Here is a 25,453-nt window from a genome sequence, read left to right as displayed (position 1 = left end):
AGGAAACATTAAAGAGTGGGGAACAGGGGAGAGGCTACTGACAGTGCCTTCTTAGTAAGGGAACAGGCATAAGGCTGGGTTCACACTCGTACAAACCCAGAAATCACAATTGTGATTGGCATTGCTGTGCAGATCACATGCGATGTCTGTGCAATGCAAATTCAGCCATACGGTTTGTATGGCTGAATTTGCATCATATTCAGACCGAAATGGTCCAGGACCCTTTTTAGGTCCGCACTGGAATCGGATCACATGGGTGTTCACAACCATGTGATCTTATTCCTTTACCATTTCAGTTTGTACTGTGAGCTGATCTGGGGGTGTCATTAACTTTATATTGACACCTGCAGTGGTTTGCAGATGCCAGTGTGAACCGTCTGAGACTCAGGTTCGATTCGGGAACGTGCACAGGATTCACAGTTTCCCACATCGCACAAGTGTGAACCTGGATTAATAGTGAAAGAAAAATGTTTCCTAGTTGCTCATTCCTCCTAAACAGTTGCTGACCAGCAGCATTTGCTGGCACCCACAGATGGTGAGGTTGTCACCCTGATGAAGATGTATTCTGAGAGCTTAAGGCCTTATGCACACTGGACAATTTTCCAGCTGCTGTTTTTGGCCTCAGATGTTTTTTTTCTGCAGCCAGTAAACTCCCCAGCATGTTATCCTATGTGTCCATGCACACACAGGCTGTTATCGGCAGTTTTTGGCAGAGGTGTTTTCTGGCTGGAAAAAAAAAACAGAACTAGTGGGTTATAAGAGGAGTTTTTCAGCTGTAAAAACGCTCTAACTCTGATAAAAGCTGAAAATGTGGCTACTTGTATAGTTTTACTAAAAAAAAAAAAAAAACTAAAAAATGCTGCTGCAAAACTCATTCTACAGCTTTCTACAGCTTGGCTGCTGGCTTTTTTTTATAATGTCCAGTGTGCATGAGGCCTAAAGCTCAATTTAAAGCAGATCTACAATGCAGCTCTTTAATCATTAATGCATGAATAAAGAGGAACATCACTAAGATTTTTTTTTAAATAAATTAAAAAACAGGTACTCGCTAGTCTATAGATTGCTTCTCCTTTCACTGTCCAGTTGCAGGATGAGGGGGGAGGAAGGAGAGACCTTAAAATGTTTTTAGCCTTAAAGTGGTTCTAATTGTATTCTATGCATTAAGATAAAAAACCTGCTGTGTGCAGCAGCCCCCCTAATACTTACCTGAGCCCCATCTCGACTCAGCGATGTTGCACGAGCGACTCGGCTGTGCGGGACTCTCCTTCCCGATTGGCTGAAACATACAGTGGGCGCCATTGGCTTCCGCTGCTTTTAAAGTCAGTTAGCCATTCAGGGGAGAGGGGACAGGGCCGAGCCACTGCTCCGTGTCTGAATGGACTCGCAGTGCAGCAGGGGCTTGGGTGCCCCCATAGCAAGCTGCTTGCTGTGGGGGCACTCTGCAGGAGGGAGGTACCAGGAGAGCAAGCGAGGGACCCAAGAAGAGGAGGATCCGGGCTGCTCTGTGCAAAACCACAGGGCAGGTAAGTACGAAGCGTTTATTTTTAAATAAAAAAAAAAAGACTTTAGTTTTACTTTAAAGAGGTTGTAAACCCTCCAACTTTTTTTTTTTTTTCTGCAACCTGAAAGAGAAAACCATAATGAGCTAGTATGCATCGCATACTAGCTCATTATAAAATACTTGCCTAAGAACGAGCCCCCGCCGTGCCGCCCGCTCACCTGTATGATGGGCGACATGTCCAGTCGCCCGTCTTCCGGGATCGCGGCATCCGGCCATCTGATTGGCCGGAGCCGCGGTGACGTCACTCATGCGCACGCGCGCGGGAGCCGACGGTCACGGCATGGGGCTCTGAAGAAACGGCACCAGCGGCCGTTCCTTCAGAGCACATGCCCCAGTGATGTCACTGGCTGCATGTAAGGTAAATATCTCCTAAACGGTACATGTTTAGGAGATATTTACAGTACCCATAGGTAAGCCTTATCATAGGCTTACCTATAGGTAAAAGTGTCAGAGGAGGGTTTACTTCCTCTTTAAGGCTCGGTTCACATTTGTGCGATGTGGGAACGCTGCGAATATGCAGCGTGATATCGCATCCGCACATCTGGCAGTTCACACTGCCATATGCGATAAGCAGGGAGTGTCAATAAAATGTTAACGACACCCCCAGTTTGATCGCATATCGCAGTGCGATCTGCAAGTTCGCACAGAATCAGATCGCACAAGTGTAAACCACTGTGAGATCCGATTCTGAGGCGGCTCAAAAAATGCCTTCTTTGCGAGTTTGCTGCGGATACGCTGCAAATTCAGCCATACAAAGTGTATGGCTGAACTCGCATCCGCACAGGAGATTGCATGTAATGAAGGAGCAGTGTGCTCTGAATTACATGCGATCAGCGCATCCGCACAAGTGTGAACCGGCTCTAATGCATGCCCTGCATTAAAGTATAAAAAAGTTTTGCTACATTTTCTACCTTCCTGCCCCTAAACACTTATCTGTCTGATTGATCCAGCATTGAGCCTGGCTGCAGGTCTTCTCCCTTCACTGTTGTCAGTGAAATCCTGTGAGGAGGGAGTGGAGAATAATGGGGGAGGGGAGCAGAGCTGTGCTGTGCTGTGTGTGTCTCTAAGGATGCACACAGCCCGGCTTGGGAGCACTCCTGCACAGGTGCCCCTTCAGCACCACAGCTTGCTATGGGGGCAGCTGCAGGAACATGATGTGACTAGTGCCAGTGGGGTACTGCAAAGATGTTGCTCATAGCAAGTAAGTTTAAATCTAATTTTTATTTTATAAAAAACAATTACTCTTTAATATCACTTTTGAAGCTCAAGTTTAGGTATGGCAATTTTTAGTTGCATGTAAGGATGCAAGTGCAATACCTGTGGAATCCCCCTGGAAGCTGGAAATCATTATCATAGGGACCGCTACTGCAGTGATCACCACTAGCTCCCTGTGCCAAGCAGCTGCCCTGTTGCTTAGTGAACACAAGAGGTCGCTCATTTGGCGCAGCTGCCATTCAGAGAACACTTTACATTTTTCCCAATGACTGCAAAGCGCTCTCTGATTGGAAGAGGTGGAATGGCAGAGTGGTGATATCTTGATTTCCACCTCGTCCACTCAGAAAAAACTTTGCAGTGTTCTTTGAATGGCACCCGTGCTAAGCTAGCGACCTGTATTCAGTAAGCAGCAGCACCGCTGCTTAGCACAGGACCTTTAAAGCTAGTGGTGATCGTTGTACTAGCGATGTCTACTACAGTGATTTCCAGCTTTCGCGAGGATCCCACAGGAGTGGCACATGTATACTTGCATTGATCCAACCTGGACCAATGTAATCTATATATAAATATTGCCATACCTGAACATAAAAGCTTTAAGTGAAACTGCAGCAGAGAAAGATCAGGTCCCCTTTTCTGCCAGGCAGGACTGTGCAGTGTTCAAGAGCTCTGTAAATATTAGGACTGGATGGACAGGGATGCAAATCCCTTTGGTAGTTCTCATATGTGTTTCATATGCAGCAGTGTACCTGGAATTCAGCTTGAAGGCCATAGGTGGAAATATCCCAAGGGCCTTCCTAGTAGCACTGTACTTCTGGAGTTGCCACAGCTTTAACTTCTGTCTATTGAGACCTCTGGTTTTCGATCTAGAATTATTAGTTAAAGTGGTTGTAAAGGTAGAAGGTTCTATGCAGTAAGGTCCAAAAAAGCCTTCTGCATGCAGCTTCCCCCAATGTGCTGGAGAGTCAAGGCTGTCTCGGCTCTTTTGCTCCTCATTGCCTCAGATGACGCTGCGCCAGTGGGGAGCAAGCAGGAGGTGGGACCGAACAATGCTCTGTGTGTCTATGGACACATAGAGCCAGCTGGGGAAGGAGCATGGAGGAGTGCCCCCATAGCAAGAAGCTTGCTATGGGGGACATTCAGCGGGCGGGGGATCCCGGAAGAGGAGGATCTGTGCTGCTCTGTGCAAAACCACTGCACAGAACAGGTAAGTATAACCTGTTTGGTATTAAAAAAAAAAAAAAAATCCTAAACCTTTATTATTACTTTAACAACTGTCTTTAGGTCTCGGTAATCAGTGTCCCCTAGAAAACCGAGATCCTCTGATCCAAAATGTACAAACTTGAGCCTCAAACAGAAATACGGAAACGAGCTTGTGATGTAGGAAGAAGGCGTCTGGGAGTTGTATGTGTGGTAGAATTATTGGAGAAGGGGGTGTGAAAGTGAATGCAGGAAGTGGTGTGAAATTCAGTGTAAATGACGCGGTTCAAGTTATTTGCAAAAGAAGGAACAAAGAGCAGTAAATTACGGGAAGGCCCTACAGGAAAATGTACGGGGGGGTGTTTAGCTTTTTGTTTTTATTTCTGCTTGTTTGAGGGCATGAAATGGCTTTGCCGGCGCTACAGATCTCGTACCTCTCAACTTTTCTAGAATGATGGTGGGACAACCATTAAGCACAAATTATTAGGGCAAGGGACAAAGGACACACCCCAGATGTGCCACTATTATGCAGACCCTGAAGATTTAATAAGTGATTGGTGACACCCACGAGTGTGTTTTTCACACAAGGTTGGGTGGCAATTCCAGCGCTGTCCCACAGCTTTGACAAGCCAAATTTTCTTTTCTCCTCATCTGCCCAGTTCACATTGCTGCATTACTGTGGTGTACAGTGAAAAAAGTACTGCAAGCTTTATTTTTTTACGCAGCTCTAGGCAATCCACTGCCTCTCAGTGCAGTGGCCAATGCACTTTATGAAATGTGTCTGACATTTCAATAGGGTTAAAAAAACTGTGATGCACCAAGATGGATCGGGTTGTCAGCACTGCACTGATCTGCATTGCACACCAACCAGTGGATTGTAACTCAGCGGTCGGTGTGAACATACCCTTCTGCTAGCTTTTCAAAATAACATATGCAGTCATTTAGAGCTTGGGTGAAAGGCTTTGTATATTCTTTATACATACCAAAAAAAGGGGGATTTCAAAAGAGGGGCAGTTTGGAGCTATGCAGGCATGCAAAAAGATCACTGGAGCATGCAATAGCAGATTTTCCTAAATATGTAAAAAAAAATGTGGCTGAAAGGTAAAAGAAGATACAATTTATGAATCGCAATCCCCAGAATTAAGGGCCAGACCGGTATACTAAAATCTAGGTCATATCTGCAATTTTTTGGGGCAGAGATGAATGTGGTGTGTGCCTGATAGCCAGCCAGTCAACTGTGGGGACGGTTATATCCACATATGATTTCCTTTAAAGCTGAATTGCAAGTATGGCTTTTTTTTGCATAGTTACATTGGTCTAGCTTGGACCAGCGTACGTATGTAAATGCAAAACGTGGTGCCTGTAGATTCTGGAAATCACTGTAGTAGGCACCGCTAATACAGTCACCACTGCTAGATTCTGGTTCCCTTGTGAAGCGACTGCCATTTTACTTAGTGAACCCAAGAGGTCTTCCCCCTTCGTACTGGCGCCATTCAGAGAACACTTAGGATTTTCTCAATGAATGCAAAGTGTTATCTGATTGGCCAAGGTGGATGGGTAGGTCAGTTACGCACAATCCCCACCTCGTCCTATCCGAGAACACTTTGCAGTAATTGAGAAAATGCAAAGTGTTCTAAATGGTGCCAACAAAGTGACAAATACTGTAGTTGCTGACTTTTAATAAAGGGACACTTCCCTATCTAGGAATAAAGCATTGTCCTATCCTTCACCTGTCTTCAGGACCCCAGTACCACCATAACTGTGGGATTCCTTGCAGCTTCACACCCCACTGTGCATGCAAGAGCCTTGCTGCACCCCGTGAATGGTCCTGGAGCCTCCTGGGACCTGTGACATGTCCCAAGAGGAACTTCCTCTCAGATTTCCTAGGCGATCTGGGCAGAAGTTGTAGCAGGTACCTGTTAAAACCAGGTACCCACTCCCTCCAAAAACAATTTAAAGGGGGAGGGGGGAGACATAAGAGCAGAAGTTCTCTTTTAGGGATGAGGTTCCACTTTAACGACATACTTAAAGTGCCATTGAAAAAACTTCCCCTCTTCTAGATTTCCTCTCTAATTGCAAATGAGTGGAAGACTGGCAATGAATACTTCCTGATCCCTAAAGAGGAACTTGGGTCATTTTAAAAAAACAAACAAAGCTCATTAGCGTAGCTGCTGACTTTTAATACAGACACATGCCAGTCCAGCTATCTTTACCCAGGCTGGCTCTTCATCAGTTTTCACTGGCTGCACCGCCATGTGGTGGTGGGGGGGGGGGTTGTGGGGATGATGAGCGGAACTTTCACTTTTAGCTGAAGTTCCACTTTAAAGAATAACAGTACTTTCAACCAAAGGGGGAAAAAAACACACAGAACTATATATAGGCTGTAAATGTATGCAATTAACTTTTATTCCTTACAAATAAACATTAAAAGAATAGTAGAAGTACATTTTTTTTCTCTTTGCCAGTTCCAACGTCCCATGCACCTTCAGAGCCTCATCCTTTGGACTACATTTACCATTGCTCCAAGATAAATTTCAATGTTGGAAAGTAAAGTGTATCTAGAGCCATTTTTTAACATTTTGGATAGCGTGGAGAAGGATTAAAACCCTTGTCCGGGTTTACAGCTATCTGGTGCTCCAGTAGAGAGAATTCCCCTCACTTTCAGTTCTGGGGAAAACCTTTTTACCAGACCGGAAGGTGAGGGAAAATCTACAAGAGGGAAACCACGATAAAAACAATCAAAGAGGTTGATAGGGGTCCTAGCATTCTTCAGCATGTTGCTGTCTAAAAGTTTCCTTCACATCTTATCTTGTAAAAAGTTGTCCCTGGCATAGTGAGGAGAAATCTCTGTAATGATATGTGAAGGTGAGTGTTAGTGCTGCTCCAAAAACCAACATATATTGTGCAACAAATACAATAAATACCATATATAAACAATATCAATAGTGCCAAAGTGCAAGTGACCAGATAGGTGCAACTGGAAAACTTCATAGATCACTCCATAAAAAGTCCAAATCTTATTCCTCAAAGTGCTGCTAGTATAATCCAGTGGTCCATCCAATATATGTGCAATGGGTGGTCAGTGTGCTCCCCTATGTCCCCGCACTCACCGGAGCAATAGCGGGTAATGCAGATTTAAATGATGGATCCCCCGCACTGGTAACCAGCTCTTCCATGGATGTATGCAAACCAGGAAATAAGCTTCTATGGATACTCCTCCACCATAATGCATAAGACAAAAAGACTCTCCATAGTGTAAAACGTTTCAAAAGTTTTTTTATTCTTATAAAGACAATATCCACTTACATGAAATACAAGTAGTTCCTCTGTATAGTTCGGCGGTTCTGTGTGGAATGGCGTGTGTTCCACAGGGCGGATGTGACGTAAGACGCTAGTGTCAAGCTTGATGCGTTTCGCCCCTCCCACTGGGCGTCATCGGAAGCTGACACATACTACAAGCGTCTATCTTTTATTCTAATGGTTCTTCCTGCTCCACCAATTCCTACTAAACCTATTGGCACAACGGCCAGAAATACCTAAAACTCTATTTTAATTGTGGTCCTTGTTCATTATTACTAGAATTGGATCTATTGGAACAACGGCTGGAAATATCTGTAACTTAATAATAACCATGGTCCTTATTTACTAATATTAAAACCAACTATCTTATTGAATGTTCGTGACACCTTACTGCAGTGGTCCTCAACCCTGGCCTACAGGGCCCACTAACAGGCCAGGTTTGCAAGATAACTGAAATACATCACAGGTGATATAATTTGCTGCTCAGTGATTGCAGTGTTCTAGTATGCATCTCCCCAAGGTAATACTTAAAATCTGGCCTGTTAGTGGGACCGGAGTTGAGGACCACTGCCTTACTGGATATAGCTGGCGCCTCCGCCGGAAATATTACAGACACCATTTTCTTTTAGTTACAGGGTATTTAAAGCTCAAAATAATATATATATTTTATAATTATCAGCTATCGCCTCCTACTTACACCTATGTCTTAGCATGTCCTCTAAAAGGCCCACTAAATGTAATGACTAGGTTGTAATGAGTGGTTATTTAAGATACTGTTGCCTTTTATATCATCTGGTACCAGTCTACCCATTCTCCTCTGACCTTTGACATCAACAAGGCATTTTTGACCACACAACTGCTGCTCACTGGATATTTTCTTTTTTTTTTCGGACCATTCTTTGTAAATCCTAAAGATGGTTGTGCGTAAAAATCCCAGCAGATCAGCAAATACTCAGACCAGCACGTCTGGCACCCATTCTGATGTTCGGTTTGAACTTCAGCAAGTCACCTTTACCACGTCTAGATTCCTAAATGCATTAAGTTGCTGCCATGCGATTTGCAATTTGTGTTCCCAAGCAGTTGAACAGGTGTACCTAATTAAATGGCCAGTGAGCGCATGTTCCCGGTAAATACTTACTGGAGTCCTGTCTCGATCCAGCTCTGTGCCTCTGTGCAACTCTTTTCTTCTCCTCACAGACCCTGTGAGAGCATTGAGAGCCATTGGATCTTTCTGTTAATCCATTTCTGTGAGAAGGGAGCAGGGGGTGGGGCTGAGCTGCACTGTGTGTGTCTATAGACGGACACAGCCCAGCTTCTGAGCATGCCTGCAAGTGTGCCCCCATAGGAAGTGGCTTTCTATGGTGGCACACCAAGATGAGGTAGAGCCTAAAGTACAGTCAGGGGACCTCAAGAGAAAAGAGGAGCATCAGGGCCACTCTGAGCAAAATCATCACACACACACACAATCTATGTAAACTTTACAATCACTTTAACTGGGGGGCATTTACTTTTGTGTTAGGAAAAAACGTGGTAAATGCCGAAGCTCGTAAGAATTGACATTTACAAAAGCATGGTCACATACAGCCCCTCACTTGTACGTCAGGCCGTATGAAGTTCGCACGGCTCCCATTACGCTAAGCATGAAAAATGCCTGTTAAAGCCCTGTGTGCGTGAACCCACATAGCTGTCTGGAGTTCATTTTTACCTTTGATTTCTAACCTACATACCCCAGTAGCACATGGAAAGAGCTGCCATCCTAAATCTTCCCTACCAAACCATGTAGAACCTGGTAACTACTTTCCCTACTGGTTATAACATGGCTGTACACAAATCCTTCTCACAGGGGCCATGGGGCTTCAGGCCCTGTTCACACCTGAGTGTATTTCAGCTCGTAAAACGCTCACCTCTGAAGTCTCAAAATTCCATTCATTTCAGTGGCCCCTGTTCACATCTGAGCATTTTGTCTCTAGAAGAAAAACGCCTGAAGCTCAAAAAAGTACACAAGCTTCTTTTTTGGCTGATTACAAGCGTTTTTGTTAGATGTCAATGCCTGCCTCCAAACATGTGCAAAAAACGCCTGAATAAAGCCCAAAAAAAAGCCTGAAAACGATACGCTCAGGTGTGAATGGAGCCTTAAGCTTTGTAAAAGGTTGAATGACCAGGCAATGGATTTAGCACATTAGGGGAGGAAAGTTTCTGCAGGTCAGGTTTTTCAGGCCTGCACACATCCTAGTCCTGCTCAGCCTGTTTCTTCTGGTATGGAAATAATGATGCACATTGACATAACAATGCTGCGTCATATGGACTCAAATCATTGCATTCAGACAGTTTGATCAGCTAATCGCTACTTCTCACAGTGACTCATTCCCCCTTCTTGAGAAACAGCACGTTGTTCCATCTGGATATCCTCCTTGCATATTTCTGCCAATATTTCCTTTTTTTTCCCTTCCTGTACTATTTTTATGGACTCCAATTCCTTAAAAGGACAGATTGTTTAAAAGCACAGAGATTTACTGTAAATCCAAGTTCAAGTCTATCCATGAGCCGATGTGAAGGGGTATGTAGCTCCGATATGATGACAGAGCAGAGATTAGTGGATGTTAGTAAGTGAAAGTAGGCTAAATAGTTTGCAACGATTCCATGTAAAGTGTTTGAATACCTTTTCAGCAGAACAGTAACTCTGTTTCATGTTCACAGGGAGATCATGTTCACCACTGATGATTGTGCTTCTGTCACCAGAAGGGAGTATTGGGTGTCTGCTCCCTATACAGCAGTGCACAGATTTCCTCTCATATTTCATAGGAAGACATATATGAAAGTCTTCATTAGGGCCATGTTACCGAGGTTTTTACATATGCACTGTTACTGTAAACTGTTACTGTTACTGTAAAAATACACTGGTAGTGAAGGGGTTAACTTTATTTGGAAGGGAGGGGCTGTGTGTGTCCCTAGGGGCGTGGTTTCTACTGTGATTGGCTGTGGCTCTAGCTGTAAGGACACTGATCAACGGATCTACATACCAGATCCGTTTTATCAGTGTCTTTGCAGCGAGGAGAATGACAGGCAGTTTGTTTACACAAGCTGCCTGACATTCTCCCTCTCCCCCGCCGATCGCCGAGTGACCGGCGGACATCGGGTCCGCTGGTCACACGCGCGGGGGGGTCCGTGACCACGCGGGAGCGGGAGCGCGCCCCGGGGGGCGCGCGCTCGCTCCCTAGACCCTCACAAGCAAGCAACGTAGCCCTACGTTAGTTTGCCTGTGAGGGGCTGACCGCCGACGTAGATAGTCGTGCGGCGGTCGGCAAGTGGTTAACCACTTTACCCCCAGCCCTATTTCGGACACTTTTTGTTCACAAGTTAAAACCAGTATTTTTTCCTAGAAAACTACTTAGAACCCCCAAACATTATATATATTTTTTTAGCAAAGACTCTGGAGAATAAAATGTCGGTCATTGCAAAATTTTTTGTCACGCGGTATTTGCGCAGCGGTCTTTAAAACGCCATTTTTTTTGGAAAAAAAATAGAAAAATCACATTTCGCTGCATTTAAAAAATACTAAACAGTAAAGTTAGCCCATTTTTTTTGTATATTGTGAAAAATGATGTCACGCCGAGTAAATGGATACCAAACATGTTACGGTTTAAAATTGCGCCCCCCCCGTGGGATGGCGACAAACTACGGTCAATAGAGATCTCAATCTGCGACGCTTTAAATTTATTTAACGGTTACCAGTTTAGAGTTAGTGTAGCTCTTTTCTTTAAATTATTGCCCACGCTCTGGCGATCGCGGCGATACCTCACATGTGTGGTTTGAACAGCGATTTTCATTTGCGGCTCGACTTGCGTATACTTTTTTTTTTGTGCGCGAGCTAACGGTGACGGGGGCGGCTAAATTTTTTTTCTCTTTTTTTTTTCCTATTTATTTTTTCTTTTTTTTTTAACTTTATTACAGGTTTTTAAAAAAAAAAATAAATCTGATCACTTTTATTGCTGTCGCAAGCAATGTAAACATCCCTTGTGACACCAATATGTAGTGACAGGTACACTTTATGGAGGGATCGAGGGTCTAAAAGACCCTAGACCCCTCCACTACACTTCCCTGTATGCAAAACGCCGAAAACGGCATTTTTGCATACAGCCGTTTTTCAAATCTGCCGCCTTTTGCAGCACAGTAACCCGGATGTGACGTCATGGACGCCGCCTCGGGGTTACGTCATTGGAGACCCGATCGATGCCGTTTCCGGCATTCATCGGGACTCCATCCAGCCGGCGGACGCGCCGGCTGGGTGCTCGGGGCTCCCGGTGGGACGGGAGCCCCGAGCAAAGCCGCGGAAGCCGACCGTCGGCTTCAAACAACGGTACCAGGATGATGCCTCTAGCTAGAGGCATCATCCCGGTATAACCACTCAAAGTCAGCCGACGTAGATCTACGTGGCTGGTCGTTAAGTGGTTAATATTTTATAAAAAATGTTATAGAATTTCATTTGATTCTAGTTGTTTGGCCCATGTATATTAAATGAATGCAATGCATTCTGCAGGGTTCTGTTTGCATGGAGTTTGTATGCCTCTCTGTAGTAGCAAAAGTGCATTTAAGGGCTCGTTCACACTACACCAGGGATCCTCAAACTACGGCCCATCAGCTGTTGAACTACACATTCCATGAGGCATTGTTAAACACTGACATTCACAGGGATGACTAGGCATGATGGGAATTGTAGTTCCCAAACAACTGGAGGGCCATAGTTTGAATTTAAACCTCTGCACTATACCTAACTTCACTGCTACACCCATTTTTGTAGGTTGTGGTGTGTTTTGCGTTAGGCAACCATTTTCAAATAAAGGGGCTGCAATGCACCTCAATGCTTGAAGCAATAGAACATACATTGCCATACCATACAAAAGAAAATACACTGAAATGAGTGAATGATGTGCTACAGAGCCTGTATGGGGTACATTACTGCAACGCTGATGGTGTAAACAATCCTGCTATAAGACCCCGTTCACACTGGGGCGATCCGACTTGCCGGGGCGACCTCACAGGTCGCGGTGCGCAGCTCGCACCGCGACCTCGGAGCGGCCGGCACAGACTTTATAACATTGAAGTCAATGCAGGTCGCTCCAGGTCGCCCCAAAGAAGCTCCGGACCCTTTTTCTAAGTCGGAGCGACTTGTGTCACTCCTATTAGAACGGGTCCACAGCTTCTCTATGCCAGGCGACCTACGGCGACCTGTCAGTCGACCAGGTCACCTGACAGGTCGCCCCAGTGTGAACGGGGTCCAATTGAAATCTGTTCATTAGTTTGTGTTGGCTGAATAATACTGTGTATTATCTTTCCACAATCCAATGGTGGTTGTATACAAACATTTGTGTTTAAAAGTCCAACCCCAGCTTGTCCAATAAGAGGTACATGTATGAACTGTTGTCTTTAAAGTCCAACCCCAGCTTGTCCAATAAGAGGTACATGTATGAACTGTTGTCTTTAAAGTCCAACCCCAGCTTGTCCAATAAGAGGTACATGTATGAACTGTTGTCTTTAAAGCCCAACCCCAGCTTGTCAAATAGGAGGTATAGGAATGAACTGTTGTCTTTAAAGCCCAACCCCAGCTTGTCCAATAAGAGGTACATGTATGAACTGTTGTCTTAAAGCCCAACCCCAGCTTGTCAAATAAGAGGTACATGTATGAACTGTTGTCTTTAAAGCCCAACTCCAGCTTGTCAAATAGGAGGTAAACCTATAAATTGTTGGATTTAAAGCCCAACTTTAGCATGTCCAATAAGGGGGTATGCATATGGACTGTTGTATTTAAAGCCCAACTCCAGCCAGATTTTGTTTTTGGTGGGGTGGGGAAATAACTGTAAAGTTTGGCCCTCTTTTTGGAAAGTTTTTCTCCTGATTCCTGTCTTGTTGATGGGGAACAGTTGTCACTAGGACTGGAATTAAATCATTGTCAGAAATTCCAAAGGCATCCCCTACCTTACTAAAAGCGTGATTTTGTTGTCTGTGTCTCTGTTGGAGAAATTTGCGATCACTTCCTGTTTTGACCGGAAGTGAGGTGAAATCTCTCTGCTAATAGCAATAAAAACATGAGTGCTTCTAAACCAACTCCGTACTATTAAAAATGAAATAAAAGGTTTGGTTAGAGAAAATGGCCAGGAAATTAGATTGCGAGCTCAAGTGGGGTTGTGGCTGTTGCAAATTGATTTTAGTTGTCTCTCCAAAGGGCAGTATAGATATTAACACACTACAAATAAACAGTACTAGAAGGGGTCCAGTTGAGACTTTGTCTAATGTCTAATTTTAAAAATTGCTCTAGGTAAAAAAAAAACTTCTTTTTAACAAGGTAAAATTGAGTCTTTATTTATAATTGTATTTCCTCCAGTTTATTGTGATGATTGACAGCAAAGCTTACACATACCATAGAGCTGAACATTTGTATTACATTGTGGAAACTAAGCTGTTAACATCCTTAGGCCACATACCAGCAAAGCCTGGGAGTCCTGAGCTTTTTCTGTTGACTCTTACTGGACGATTTTTACAGCTGCTGTTTTTAGCGTCAGATGTGTTTTTCTGCAGCCAATAAACTCCCCAGCATGTTATCCTATGTCTCCATGCACACACAGGCTGTTATCAGTAGTTTTTGGCAGGATCGTTTTCTGGCTGGAAAAAATCCCCCAGAACTAGTGAGTTTTGAGAGAGCAGAGATTTTCAGCTGTAAAGACGCTCTAAGGCCCCTTTCACACTTATGCGACTCCATTTTACTGCTATTTTGCGACACGATTTTGACGCGATGTTGCCGCAATTTTGACGCAATTTTGAGCAATGGCTCAGGGCTATATACCTCAAAACGCATTCAAATCGTGCCAAAGTAGTGCAGGAACTACTTTGAAGTCGGTGCGACTTCAAAACGCACTGAAATGAATGGGGCTCATTGAAAATAATGGAAAATTACTTGTCATGCGATTTTGCGGTCCAAAATCGCGGGACAAGTCCCACTAGTGTGAAAGGGGCCTAACTCTGATAAAAGCTTAAAAACGCAGCTATTCAGCATTTTTATCTACGTTTTCAAACCATAAGCTTTTGTGGGAGTATAGTTTTGCTAAGAAAAGTTAAAAACAGGTACAGCTGAAAAACGCTGCTACCAAAAAGCTGAAAAACTCCTCCTACAGCTTTCTGCTGGTGTTTTGATAACGTCCATTGTGCGTGGGGCCTAAGGCCTGCTTCACACTAGTGCGATTTCAGGTACGATTTCAGTTGTATGGAATCGCACGACCATGGCAATGGTATTGCTTTCAATGGTGCCCTTGCAACACAGCACAATGCGATTTTGGGAAAGAGTTCTGTACTATTTTGGTCCCATAGAATGTGCAAACCACATCCAAAATGCAACCAAGTTGCACTATAAAATCACGTTGAAATTTTGAATCAAAATCAGATCGCAGTAGTGTGAACCTAGCCCTAGACTACACTCCTATTTAGAGACCGTGCACAGCTGCTCTAACGGGGAAGTGGAAAGTTAATAAAAAAAGAGGGTATTAGTTCATTATCTATCTGACTGCATACCCTTTTTTGTGATAATCCAGCTTTAAACACACTGAAATGAATGGTTTACTACTTTTTTTTTTTTTTTTGTACCTCACGCATTCGAAGCATGAAAGTAAAAGACCTTCTGGGTGCAGCCCCCCCCCCCCTTTTTTTACTTTTCCTGAGCCCAATTTCAATCCAGCGATGTGCATGAGAGCAGCGGCATTCCCGAGTGTCTCTCTCCTCATTGGCTCTCACAGTAGCTGGAGCCAGTGGCTTCTGCTGTACTGATTCACAGCCAGTGATCCAATGAGAAGAGAGCGGTGGGGTTGGCTGAGCCAAACTCTCTGTATGAATGCACAATGTCCATTCACAGGAGTGCAGCTCAGAAGCAAGCCTGCTCAAGCACCTACATAGCAAGTGGCTTGCTATTGGTGGCCCTCGGCTGGGGGGAGGTGGCAGGACAGCTGGCAGGGGAACCAAAAAGAAGAGGATCGGGGCTGCTCTGTGCAAAACTATTGCATAGAGCAGGTAAGTATGATCAGAAAAAAAAGTTACATTTTTAGAAACGGTTTAAAACAGTAGTAAAGTCTGCTTTGAGATAAAAAATCCTACAGGTAAGCCTATAATAAGGCTTACTTGTAGGTAAAATGAATATCTCCTAAACGGTCACCGTTGAGGAGATCCTAACACTGTATGCAGCAGGTGACATCACCGGCACGATATGCCGAACCTTCAGAGCACCGCGCCATAACCAAGGGCTCCCGCACACACACACGGGAGTGACATCATGACAGCTCCAGCCACTCCTACAGCCGGAGCCCACAAACCCGGAGGCAAGACCGGGGGAGGATGGAAGCCCTGTAAGCGGTGACAGTGTGCCCTGGAGGGATTCGTTCTAAGGCAAGTGTTTCATAGTTTGCTAGTATGCGATGCATACTAGCACATTATGCAATTATCTTGCAGGGTAACGTTCTTTTACACCAGCGGTTTACAACCATTTTAAGATCTCATGCACACAGATCTTTTTCATGCTGACAGGTCTTCTAGCATAAAATCTCTGGTGCTTTCCCCCACTCCGGGAGCCGCAGATGTAATGTACAGCCGCCAGTTCAATTGAATGGATGCAAGTGGCTGTACTCATGTAAAAGCTGATTGTTTCTGCATTGGCATTTACCCGTGCATATGCATACAACATATTTCCCCAAACGCACCACATTCACATTTGGGGGAATATGCTTGCACAGGTAAATGCTGATGCAGGAGCAATAACGAGCTTACACAAGTTTAGCCATGTTCAATTCACTTGTATACAACACCAGCGGCACAGCAAACAGCCAAGGATTTTACGCTAAATGTCCATAACATATACACATAAAACATGCATTTTAAAATATCAATAAACCTTTTAAAGGTTAATCAATGTCAAGATGCAGTATCATAAAAGCGAACTGTTGCTTGAAGTAAGGTGACAATGTTCCCTCTGTTTACCTTTTATGGAACACTGTAGCAACTTTTTCTAATTTAACATGCATGACGACACTGAACAATACCATAATGGTATGGAAGCAGTAACCGTGAATTTCTTGATTATCAGGATTGGCCTGCTAATGAGAATGTTACAGTGTAACTATGTAGCACAGTCATAGAACAAAGGTATATATTGCTGAGGCAATAAAATGTTACATTACAGCTGTTGGATTACATTTCCAAGCACACTATACTAGCATGTGTTTTTTATGGTCATCTATAAACATCTGCATTCCATTTTTCCACTGTGATATGATCTCTTTACATAAAATGTGTTGAATCTCTTTTTGTGCATTCTAACCAGTGGATTATTTTCTCATTACTAGGTGCTGGTTGTCATATCTGCCCCTTGGCTTACCTTAATCCAGGAAGATGTGGCAGCAAGTATCCACAGGGAAAAGTCTGTGGCATAAAGTCTGGTCCTCAGGAAGGAGTGGAGTATTAGTGTTACTACTTTCCTATCTACCTTATAGTTTAAGCTCAGGTAAGTGCATTCATGTTGTACTTGGCACGTTACGTCTACTCACATCTGCACAGAATCAACCTAGAATCACATCACATTGCATGGGATAGGGGGGTCCTTTTTTATATAGAAAAAACTTGGAAAAAACGTTGCAAATAACAATGTGTTGGCGCTATCAAGGCTTCAGCATAACACTGAAGTTGTCTTTTGTTAACTTCAGTGTTCCTGATGAAGACACAGGTAATTTTCTCAAAGTCGTCTTCCAGGACAGCCCATGAGACGTTAGGCTCCTCCCCCAGGGACAGGAAACACATTCCAAAATTAAAATAAAAGGCGGTCCCTTAGTCCTCACCTTCAGTATTTTTGTTTCCTCCGGACAGGGGGTAACATGTTCCTGGAACTGAAGCTCCCGGTCTCCTGGACTGTCCATGGAAAGACTTGGAAAGATGCATCTCCTCGGCCCATAGCGGTACCCCTTAGTGCCGCAATAGGGGCTGACCGCTGTCTCCTGTTCTCCTAGCCTCTCGGCAGGACTACGGATGCTGTCTGGTGGAGCGTTGGGGAGTTCACTCCGTTGGTCGGCCGGTTCCTTGGAGCAGCAGTGCTGTGTACCCGTGAACCGCTAACTTCGGAAGAAATTTTGAAGTTGGCGCCAAAGACGGAGGGGGCGGAACTCAGCGTATCCACTCTGGCCTCACGGGAAGTGACAGTGTCACTTCCGGCGCAGTGACGGCATCCGCGGGCGCCGGAAACCCTCGTTCCAGTTTCCGAAGGCGCGAACAGAGAGTTCAAATGGGCGACCGATGTTAGGGGAAACAGCAGTTGCTGGGACCACCATACAGAGCGATGGACACCACGGCAGCAACCGCACAGGCGGCGGAAGTCGGCTCTGGCATCGGCACCTCTCAGGTAAGCAAGGGGGAACGACACCCTATTTGCAGGTACCTGTTAGGAACTCCGTTCCCCTTCCCCCCTCTCTTTTCTATCGTTAGGGGCAGGGGTTAAGCAGCACCGCTCCCTCTTTTCTATCCACAAGGTGGAGGGGGAAAAAGGGGAGGTGGGAGGAGGACAAGTATCTCTAATTAAATTCCCTTGTCTTTTATCTTCCAGGCCAAGGCTCAGGACAATAACCCACCTCAGCCCCCCAAAAAGAAATGTGCTGTATGCGGAGAAAAATTGAGTTCCTCTTGGAACAAAGCAGTGTGCCGGGCATGCATAGCTAAACTGGTCAGAGACGATTCTGCAGTCTCTACCCAGAAAATGCTGTCCTCAGTGAGAGATGAGCTAAAAAGTACATTTAGTTCATTCAGGACTCTCATTGAAAAGATGCAGGCATCAGCCCAGCCTTCCACCCCAGCTCAGGCTCCACCATCCCTAATTGACCCATTGGTTTTGGAGGAGGAAGTTTCTTCTTCCCACTCTTCTGCAGAGGGATCAGGATCAGGAGAGGAACCAAAAAGCAATGTTTCCCATGATAGCTCCAACTTTAAACTGAGCCTGGAGGATGTAGATGATCTACTCAAAGCGGTTTATACCACTCTAGAGATTGAGGAGGAAGAAGTGCATCTCTCTAAGCATGACTTAATGTACGCTAGTCATAAAAAGCATGCTAGAGTGTTCCCTGTGCATAGCTCACTATTGGATGTGATTAAACAGGAATGGAATTCTCCTGATAAAAAGCCTTTTTTTCCAAGAAACTTAAAAAGAAGGTATCCATTTGACGAAAGTGTGGAACAGCCCTGGAACAAAATCCCTAAGCTGGATGCCTCTCTTGCCAGAATCTCCAAAGGAACTGACTTGGCATTTGAGGATTCAGGAGCACTAAAAGACCCTATGGATAAGAGAACAGATATCTCTTTACGTAGGGTCTGGGAAGCCTCCATTATGAGCTTAAAGCCAGCCCTGGCATCCACCTGCATAGCCAGACACCTGGAGCTGTGGCTATCTCAAATCCAAACACACTTGACTGCAGGAACATCGAGGGAACAGATTAATAAATCCTTTCCACTCTTATTCCAGGCAATAGGATTCCTGGCGGATTCTTCAGCTGAAGCTGTAAGAATGGCAGCAAGGACCTCAGCTTTAGCTAATACGGCCAGAAGAAGCCTATGGCTCAAGACATGGTCGGGAGATATTACTTCTAAATCTCGCCTTTGTGGTCTTCCCTTCACAGGCGACCACCTTTTTGGCCCAGGCCTAACAGAAGCCCTGGAGCGTACAGCGGATAAAAAGAAGGGATTCCCAGATAAGAAAAAATTCCCCTATGCTCAGAGGAATTTTCGTGGCAGGGGCAAACAGCAGAAGTCCTTTGAAACTCAGCAAAATTTCAAAAAACATTGGACGGGGCATAAAGGAAAGGGGAGGGGTAACATCCTGTTTAACCCTCCTAAACGCCCCAACCAGCCCCAATGACTCCCTTCTCAGAGTGGGAGGAAGATTAGGGGCCTTCCTCCCACTGTGGAAGAAGATTACTTCCAGCCCTTTTATTCTGGACCTAGTAGGCCAAGGACACAGGCTGGAGTTCTGTCTTCAACCTCCAGAAAGGATCCTGATCACAAATCTTCCCAGGGATCCAGTCAAGGCCTCCGCCTTGAGTCTTCAGTTAGGGGACCTATTAGATCAAAAAGTAATTATCCCAGTCCCCAGAGAAGAACAAGGAACAGGGTTTTATTCTCACATCTTTGTGATTCAAAAACCCTCAGGAAGTCATCGACTGATCCTGAACTTACGCAATCTGAACCTTTCAATAGCATACAAACGCTTTCGCATGGAATCAATATACTCCATAGGGAACCTACTGTTCCCAGGGTGTTTCATGGCAACCCTAGATTTGAAAGATGCGTATTTTCACATCCCCATACACACATCCTATCAGAAATTCCTGAGGCTAGCAGTAAAGATAGGACCGGAAGTCAAGCACTTCCAGTTCAGGGCACTGCCCTTCGGGCTGTCCTCAGCCCCACGGATTTTTACCAAAGTCCTAGGGGAAGCACTAGCCCCTCTAAGGCTAAAAGCTATCATGATCACCCCCTACCTGGACGACATCTTGGTAGTGGCAGAATCATACCAGAAACTGGAAGCCGACCTCCTCATAGTTCAGGAATTCTTAACTTCCCTAGGCTGGATAATCAACAGACAAAAGTCTTGCCTGGTACCCTCACAAAGAGTGACCTACCTGGGTTACGAAATCTCCTCACGGGATCAGATGATCTTCCTCCCTCAGTGCAAGATGGAGAAAATGAACCTGATGGTTGCCTCTTTACAGACCAACTTATGGGTCTCTCTGAGGGATGTCACAAGAGTGATAGGCTTGATGACCTCCTGTTTCCCAGCAGTCCCCTGGGCAAGGTTCCAACAACGTCCACTCCAAAAATTCTTTCTACAGAATTGGGATGGGCAGTCAAGTTCCTTGCAACAAAAAGTAAGGATTCCCACCAAGATAAAAAGGACTCTTTGGTGGTGGAGATCCTCTCTTCACCTATCAAGAGGGCTAAACTGGACCATCCAGGTATCACAGAGGATTACCACGGATGCAAGCGCTTCCGGATGGGGAGCATATCTGCAGGACAGATGGGCGCAGGGTACATGGTCCCCAGCACAAAGGAAGTCTTCATCAAACCAAAAAGAACTTATGGCGGTCCAAAAGGCCTTGGAGTTTTTTCAGGTAGAGGTAGAAGGGAGCCATCTACAGATCAGGTCAGACAATATAGCAACGGTAGCGTACCTGAACAAGCAGGGAGGTACTCGAAGTCTGGGCCTACAAACCATTGCACAGAAAATCTTTGTCTGGGCCGAGTGGAACCTAACATCCATTTCGGCCATTCACCTAAAAGGGACGCAGAATTATCTGGCAGACCATCTCAGCCGCCACCAGATGAACCAGGACAATTGGTCCCTCAACCCAGAGGTGTTTCTCAAAATCACAACCTCATGGGGCCTACCGGTAGTGGATCTATTTGCCTCCCAGGCAAACAGGAAAACAGAAAAATTCTTTTCCATAACTCAAGGGGATCAGGCGTTAGGCATAGACGCTTTCGCCCACCCCTGGAAAGTCAGACTCTGTTACGCATTTCCTCCGATCAGATTGATCCCACAGGTTCTTCAGAAATTCATCCTAGAAGACACAGAGATGATACTGATAACCCCATACTGGCCCAAAAGGCCATGGTTTGCACGCCTTCAGGCGTTGGCAGCGCAACCTCCAATGACCTTACCTTGGAGACCAGATCTCTTAACACAAGGTCCGGTGGTCCATCCATTTCTCAGGACCCTAAACCTGACGGCCTGGTATCTGAGGAACAAATACTAGGCTCTCAGGGGTTCTCAGACAGAGTCATCAAAACATTGACCAGCTGTCGAAAGCCGGTCACTAGAAAAATGTATGCTAAAATCTGGAAGAAATTTCATTTTTGGATGTTGGAGAATCAGAGACATTCCCCAGATATACCAACTATCTTGGATTTTTTTCAGGAAGGCATAGACAAAGGTCTCTCCTTAGGGACTTTAAAGGTACAGGCTGCCGCCCTTAGTGTCTTTCTTCAGTTTTCCCTTAGAGAAGACCCAAATGTGAATGCCTTTTTCAGAGCAATTGCCCGGACAAAGCCAACCGTGCTTAAAACGTGTCCAGCTTGGAATCTATCCCTGGTACTCCAGGCCTTGGTTACCAGTCCGTTTGAACCCTTGGTAGACCTATCAGTAAAAATGCTCACCCTAAAAACCTTATTTTTAGTAGCTATAACTTCAGCTAGAAGAGTTAGCGAATTACAGGCTCTCTCAATCAGAGAACCTTTTCTTATGATTTTTGATGACAGGATTGTGCTAAAAACAGATCCAGGATTTTTGCCAAAAAGGGTCTCTTCTTTTCATAGGACTCAGGACATAGTCCTTCCTTCCTTTTGCAATTTCCCACACAACAATAAAGAGAAAGAATTTAGCTGTTTGGATGTCAGAAGATCCCTCTTGAGATACCTGGAGGTGACTAAAACCTTCAGGAAGACTGATACTTTGTTTTTACAAATTTCCGGCTCCCATAAAGGGGAAAAAGCTTCTAAGGCAACCTTAGCTAGATGGATCAAACAGGCTATCACAGAAGCCTATATAGTGAAAAAGGTGGCTCCACCTTTCATTACTGCACACTCTACTAGAGCATTGTCCACGTCTTGGGCTGAAAGGGCCGGTGCCTCACCAGACCAAATCTGTAAGGCAGCTACCTGGTCTAACTTTTCGACCTTTGTTAGACATTATCGCCTGGACCTCCTCTCTTCTCAGGAACAGGCGTTTGGTCGAAAGGTGCTCCAGGCAGTTGTCCCTCCCTAGACTGGTAAGTGCTTGCTCATCGTCTCATGGGCTGTCCTGGAAGACGACTTTGAGAAAAGCTGGGTTATACTTACTGATAACTCCTTTTCTAATAGTCTTCCAGGACAGCCGGATTCCCACCCGAACTATCTGGTATTATGTATAATGTATGATATGTGTCTATATATCTATGTATATGTTTTACAGGGTGTCCTGTGGTTCTCATGAAATACTGAAGGTGAGGACTAAGGGACCGCCTTTTATTTTAATTTTGGAATGTGTTTCCTGTCCCTGGGGGAGGAGCCTAACGTCTCATGGGCTGTCCTGGAAGACTATTAGAAAAGGAGTTATCAGTAAGTATAACCCAGCTTTTTGTTGACCAAAGCTGATCAAAGACCTAAGAATATGGTCTGATATATGACTCAAATCAGCTGCATATTTGCTAATTTTCAATATTGCGCAGAAACAAGACAGCTCACCTGCATGACCGGTATTGGGCCTCGATTAAACTCAATTATTAGGACATTGAATTCAATGAATAGCTTACTTTTATTAAATACCTATCAAGATAAATCATTATATAACATGTTTCAACTATATTCATATTCTGTCAGAGCCCAACACTGGGGTTGGAGTTTCCATACTAGACACACTTTCTGGGTTCAGTGTGCTTCCTCCCCAGGCACTGCACTCCTCACACAGGCACATGGTCGAGGAGTTTTCAGTGTGGTGCACAGAACTTGATAATAAACTCAGGCTGGCCATAGACGGTCTGAATCTGGGTCGGTTCAGCAGGAACCGGTCCACATTTAAACAATGTTAGGCAGGCTGAATGTACCAAATTGATTGATTTTTCAACTTTGGTATAACCAGCCTGCCGATCTTGCATGCGATTATTGCTAGTGGCTGGCATGGCAGCTTTCAATAATCACGGTCTTCTGGTGGGGACAGCTTCCCCGCTGGGATAAATAATATGACCCATGGTTGCAGGAAAGAAATTTGCACAGTGTATGGCCTGCTTTAGGGATTAGTTCTCCATCAGGCCCACCTTGCTGTTATTGAAAGCGCACAGCAGTGGGTGGATCCATAGCCACTGTTCAGTCCAATAGCAGCTTTCACTGTCAGCAGTGTTAATTTGACATCAAATTTCGTTTTAGTTGCATTTTTTTATCATCTGAATTGTTTTTTTTAGTCATATTTTAGTAGACTAAAATACTGTTAATTTAGTCAACGAAAATATTTTAGTCCATGAAATTAACATAGGCTGTCAGTAAAAAGTAAGGCAGACCTGATGAAGAACTAGTTTCTCAGTTCCCTATCGGGCTCTGTTCACGCAATAGGTGCTACCGCCGTGGGCGACTGGTTCCCCATCAGGTCCGCCTCCCATCTGACTCATGAGGTATCGCCAGTTATCTCCAGCCCCTTTGAGTACATTTAAGTTTTGGGCTGGGGAATCCCCTGGCCAACAGCTAAATGGGTGCTGCAGCAATAACTATCTGGGAACTGGTAACATCACAGAATAACGTGTACATATTTACCAGCGCACCATGGCTCTTTAATTAGCATCCAGGCACTTCTATTCAAAGAAATCACATCACTAAGGAAAAGTGCAATGTTTCGGGGCCACATAGGACCCCTTCTTTAAGCCCTGAGGAAGGGGTCCTGCATGGCCCTGAAATGTACTTTTCTGCTTTTGATATGATCTCTTTGAATAAAAGAGTTACTTGTAGATTCATGGTGTGCTGGTAAATATGTATGCTGATTTGTACAGCAATCTTACTGCATTTATGTTAACTTCCCAGCACAGGTGACCCACTCTAAGCACCAGCATATTTCCGTACGCAGGCTCAGAGCTGGTCCTAATTACAGCCAGTTTCCTCAACTGTAAACTGGCAGTAATTCTTTAACCACTTGCCAACTGAGCCATAGACCAAAAACATTCTCTGTTGGCAGTGGAATACCAGGGTTATGGCTGCAGTAATATGCCATAACCCCTGTATTGTTGTTTTTTTTTTTTTTTCACCTGGTGATTCTCTAACCGATTAAAGTGGTCAGAGTGGCAGAATTGGTGGCAGGGGTTTTTGGGCTCGCCTGGCAAAATGGAATCAATCCGGTGGTTCCGGCTGCTGGTCACAGAATTGAGTGGAGGAAAGATGGCCTACGCTCATCTCGCTTCGGTCCTCCTAGGCCATAGAGGTCATGATGCCCCTTCCGGTTCCAGCTCTTTTTTTTTTTTTATCTAATGCCTTACATTGTAGAGGAGAGATTTGGGGTCTTATTGACCCCAGATCTCTCCATAAAGAGGACCGATCACTGCTTATTTCTTATTTCTGCTTAGGTTCAATAAAGTGTGTGTTTTTTTTTTTTTTTTTTAAAACAAAAACGCTGTGAAATAAAAAAAAATTGCAACAACTGCCGTTTTATTATATATGTGTGTGTGTGTGTGTATATGTTTGAGGGTTCCAAGTAATTTTTTTTTATCAAAATAAAATACAGATTTTTGCATGTGACAGAAGTGGCAGAATTGGCCTGGTTTACAAGTGGTTTAGAAACTGTTGCTGTAGTGACAGGTCCTTTAAAGGAGAAGTATAGCCAAAGCTGTACTTCTCCTATGGATCACAGGAGTGCAGTTAGTTCTGTGATCCGTTTTCACCCGACGGCAGGTTTTAGCCTGCTGTTGACTGACGTCGCAGATCTGGTCCAGTCTCTGGAAAGATCCAGACCACCACCCAGAACCCTGGACTGGCACCTGGCTCAGTCTCACAGTGATCCGCGGAAAGCCTGAAACAGCCACTACTGACCCCCCCCCCCCCCCACAGCTCAGCACTCCAGTGAGCCCGGAGGGCAGAGCAAAAAGCTAGTGACTGACAGTCTTTGCTCAGAGTGGAGGGTAGAACTGAGCAATTGCAGGGTTTGATCGCTCAGTTCTCTGTGCAGAGGCAGCGGTGGACTGATGCAGCATTGGATCGATGCTGCATCTACCTAGGTGAGTATAATGTGTTTTTTTTTTTTTTTTTCCACAGCCCATACTTCTCTTTTAATGTGGAAATAGTTGGCACTACCTGAGTTTGGTGCACATATCGGTAATTCTACCTAAACTGGTACAAATCATTGCCTGAATGCTTGCCTAGTGGAAATAACTAACAGAAGATATTCATAAATGCTTTATTGAATTTCCCCTGGAACATTTGTTTGAATGGAAAAGTCTGCATTTGACCTGCTTTGGCTGGACTGGAAACGCATCTCTAATAGGACATGCTGAGTTAATCGAAATCCAACCCTGAATATTATCCACCTTCATTGTTATGATAAAGGGCAATGTGCTGACCTGTATTTGTGCATTTCAGACTCACATCAAATGCAGGTAATGA

The 25,453-nt window shown here is 44.7% G+C and overlaps 1 protein-coding gene across 2 annotated transcripts in view; it reads left to right on the top strand.

The window, feature by feature from the left end:
• Positions 1-25,453, top strand: part of SUSD6 (sushi domain containing 6) — an 88,373-nt gene that overhangs the window by 12,220 nt on the left and 50,700 nt on the right. For both annotated transcript variants that reach the window (XM_082275092.1, XM_082275093.1), the window contains exon 2: positions 16,651-16,808. In XM_082275092.1, coding sequence (XP_082131218.1) covers positions 16,697-16,808 — 112 coding nt within the window. In that variant the 5' untranslated portion in view covers positions 16,651-16,696. The remainder of the gene's footprint in view (positions 1-16,650; positions 16,809-25,453) is intronic.

Source organism: Pelophylax lessonae, assembly GCF_965119305.1.
Source record: "Pelophylax lessonae genome assembly, chromosome: 13".
Lineage (NCBI taxonomy): Eukaryota > Metazoa > Chordata > Amphibia > Anura > Ranidae > Pelophylax > Pelophylax lessonae.
Note: the sequence above shows the minus strand (reverse complement) of the source record. Positions and strands in the feature narration are given on the sequence as shown.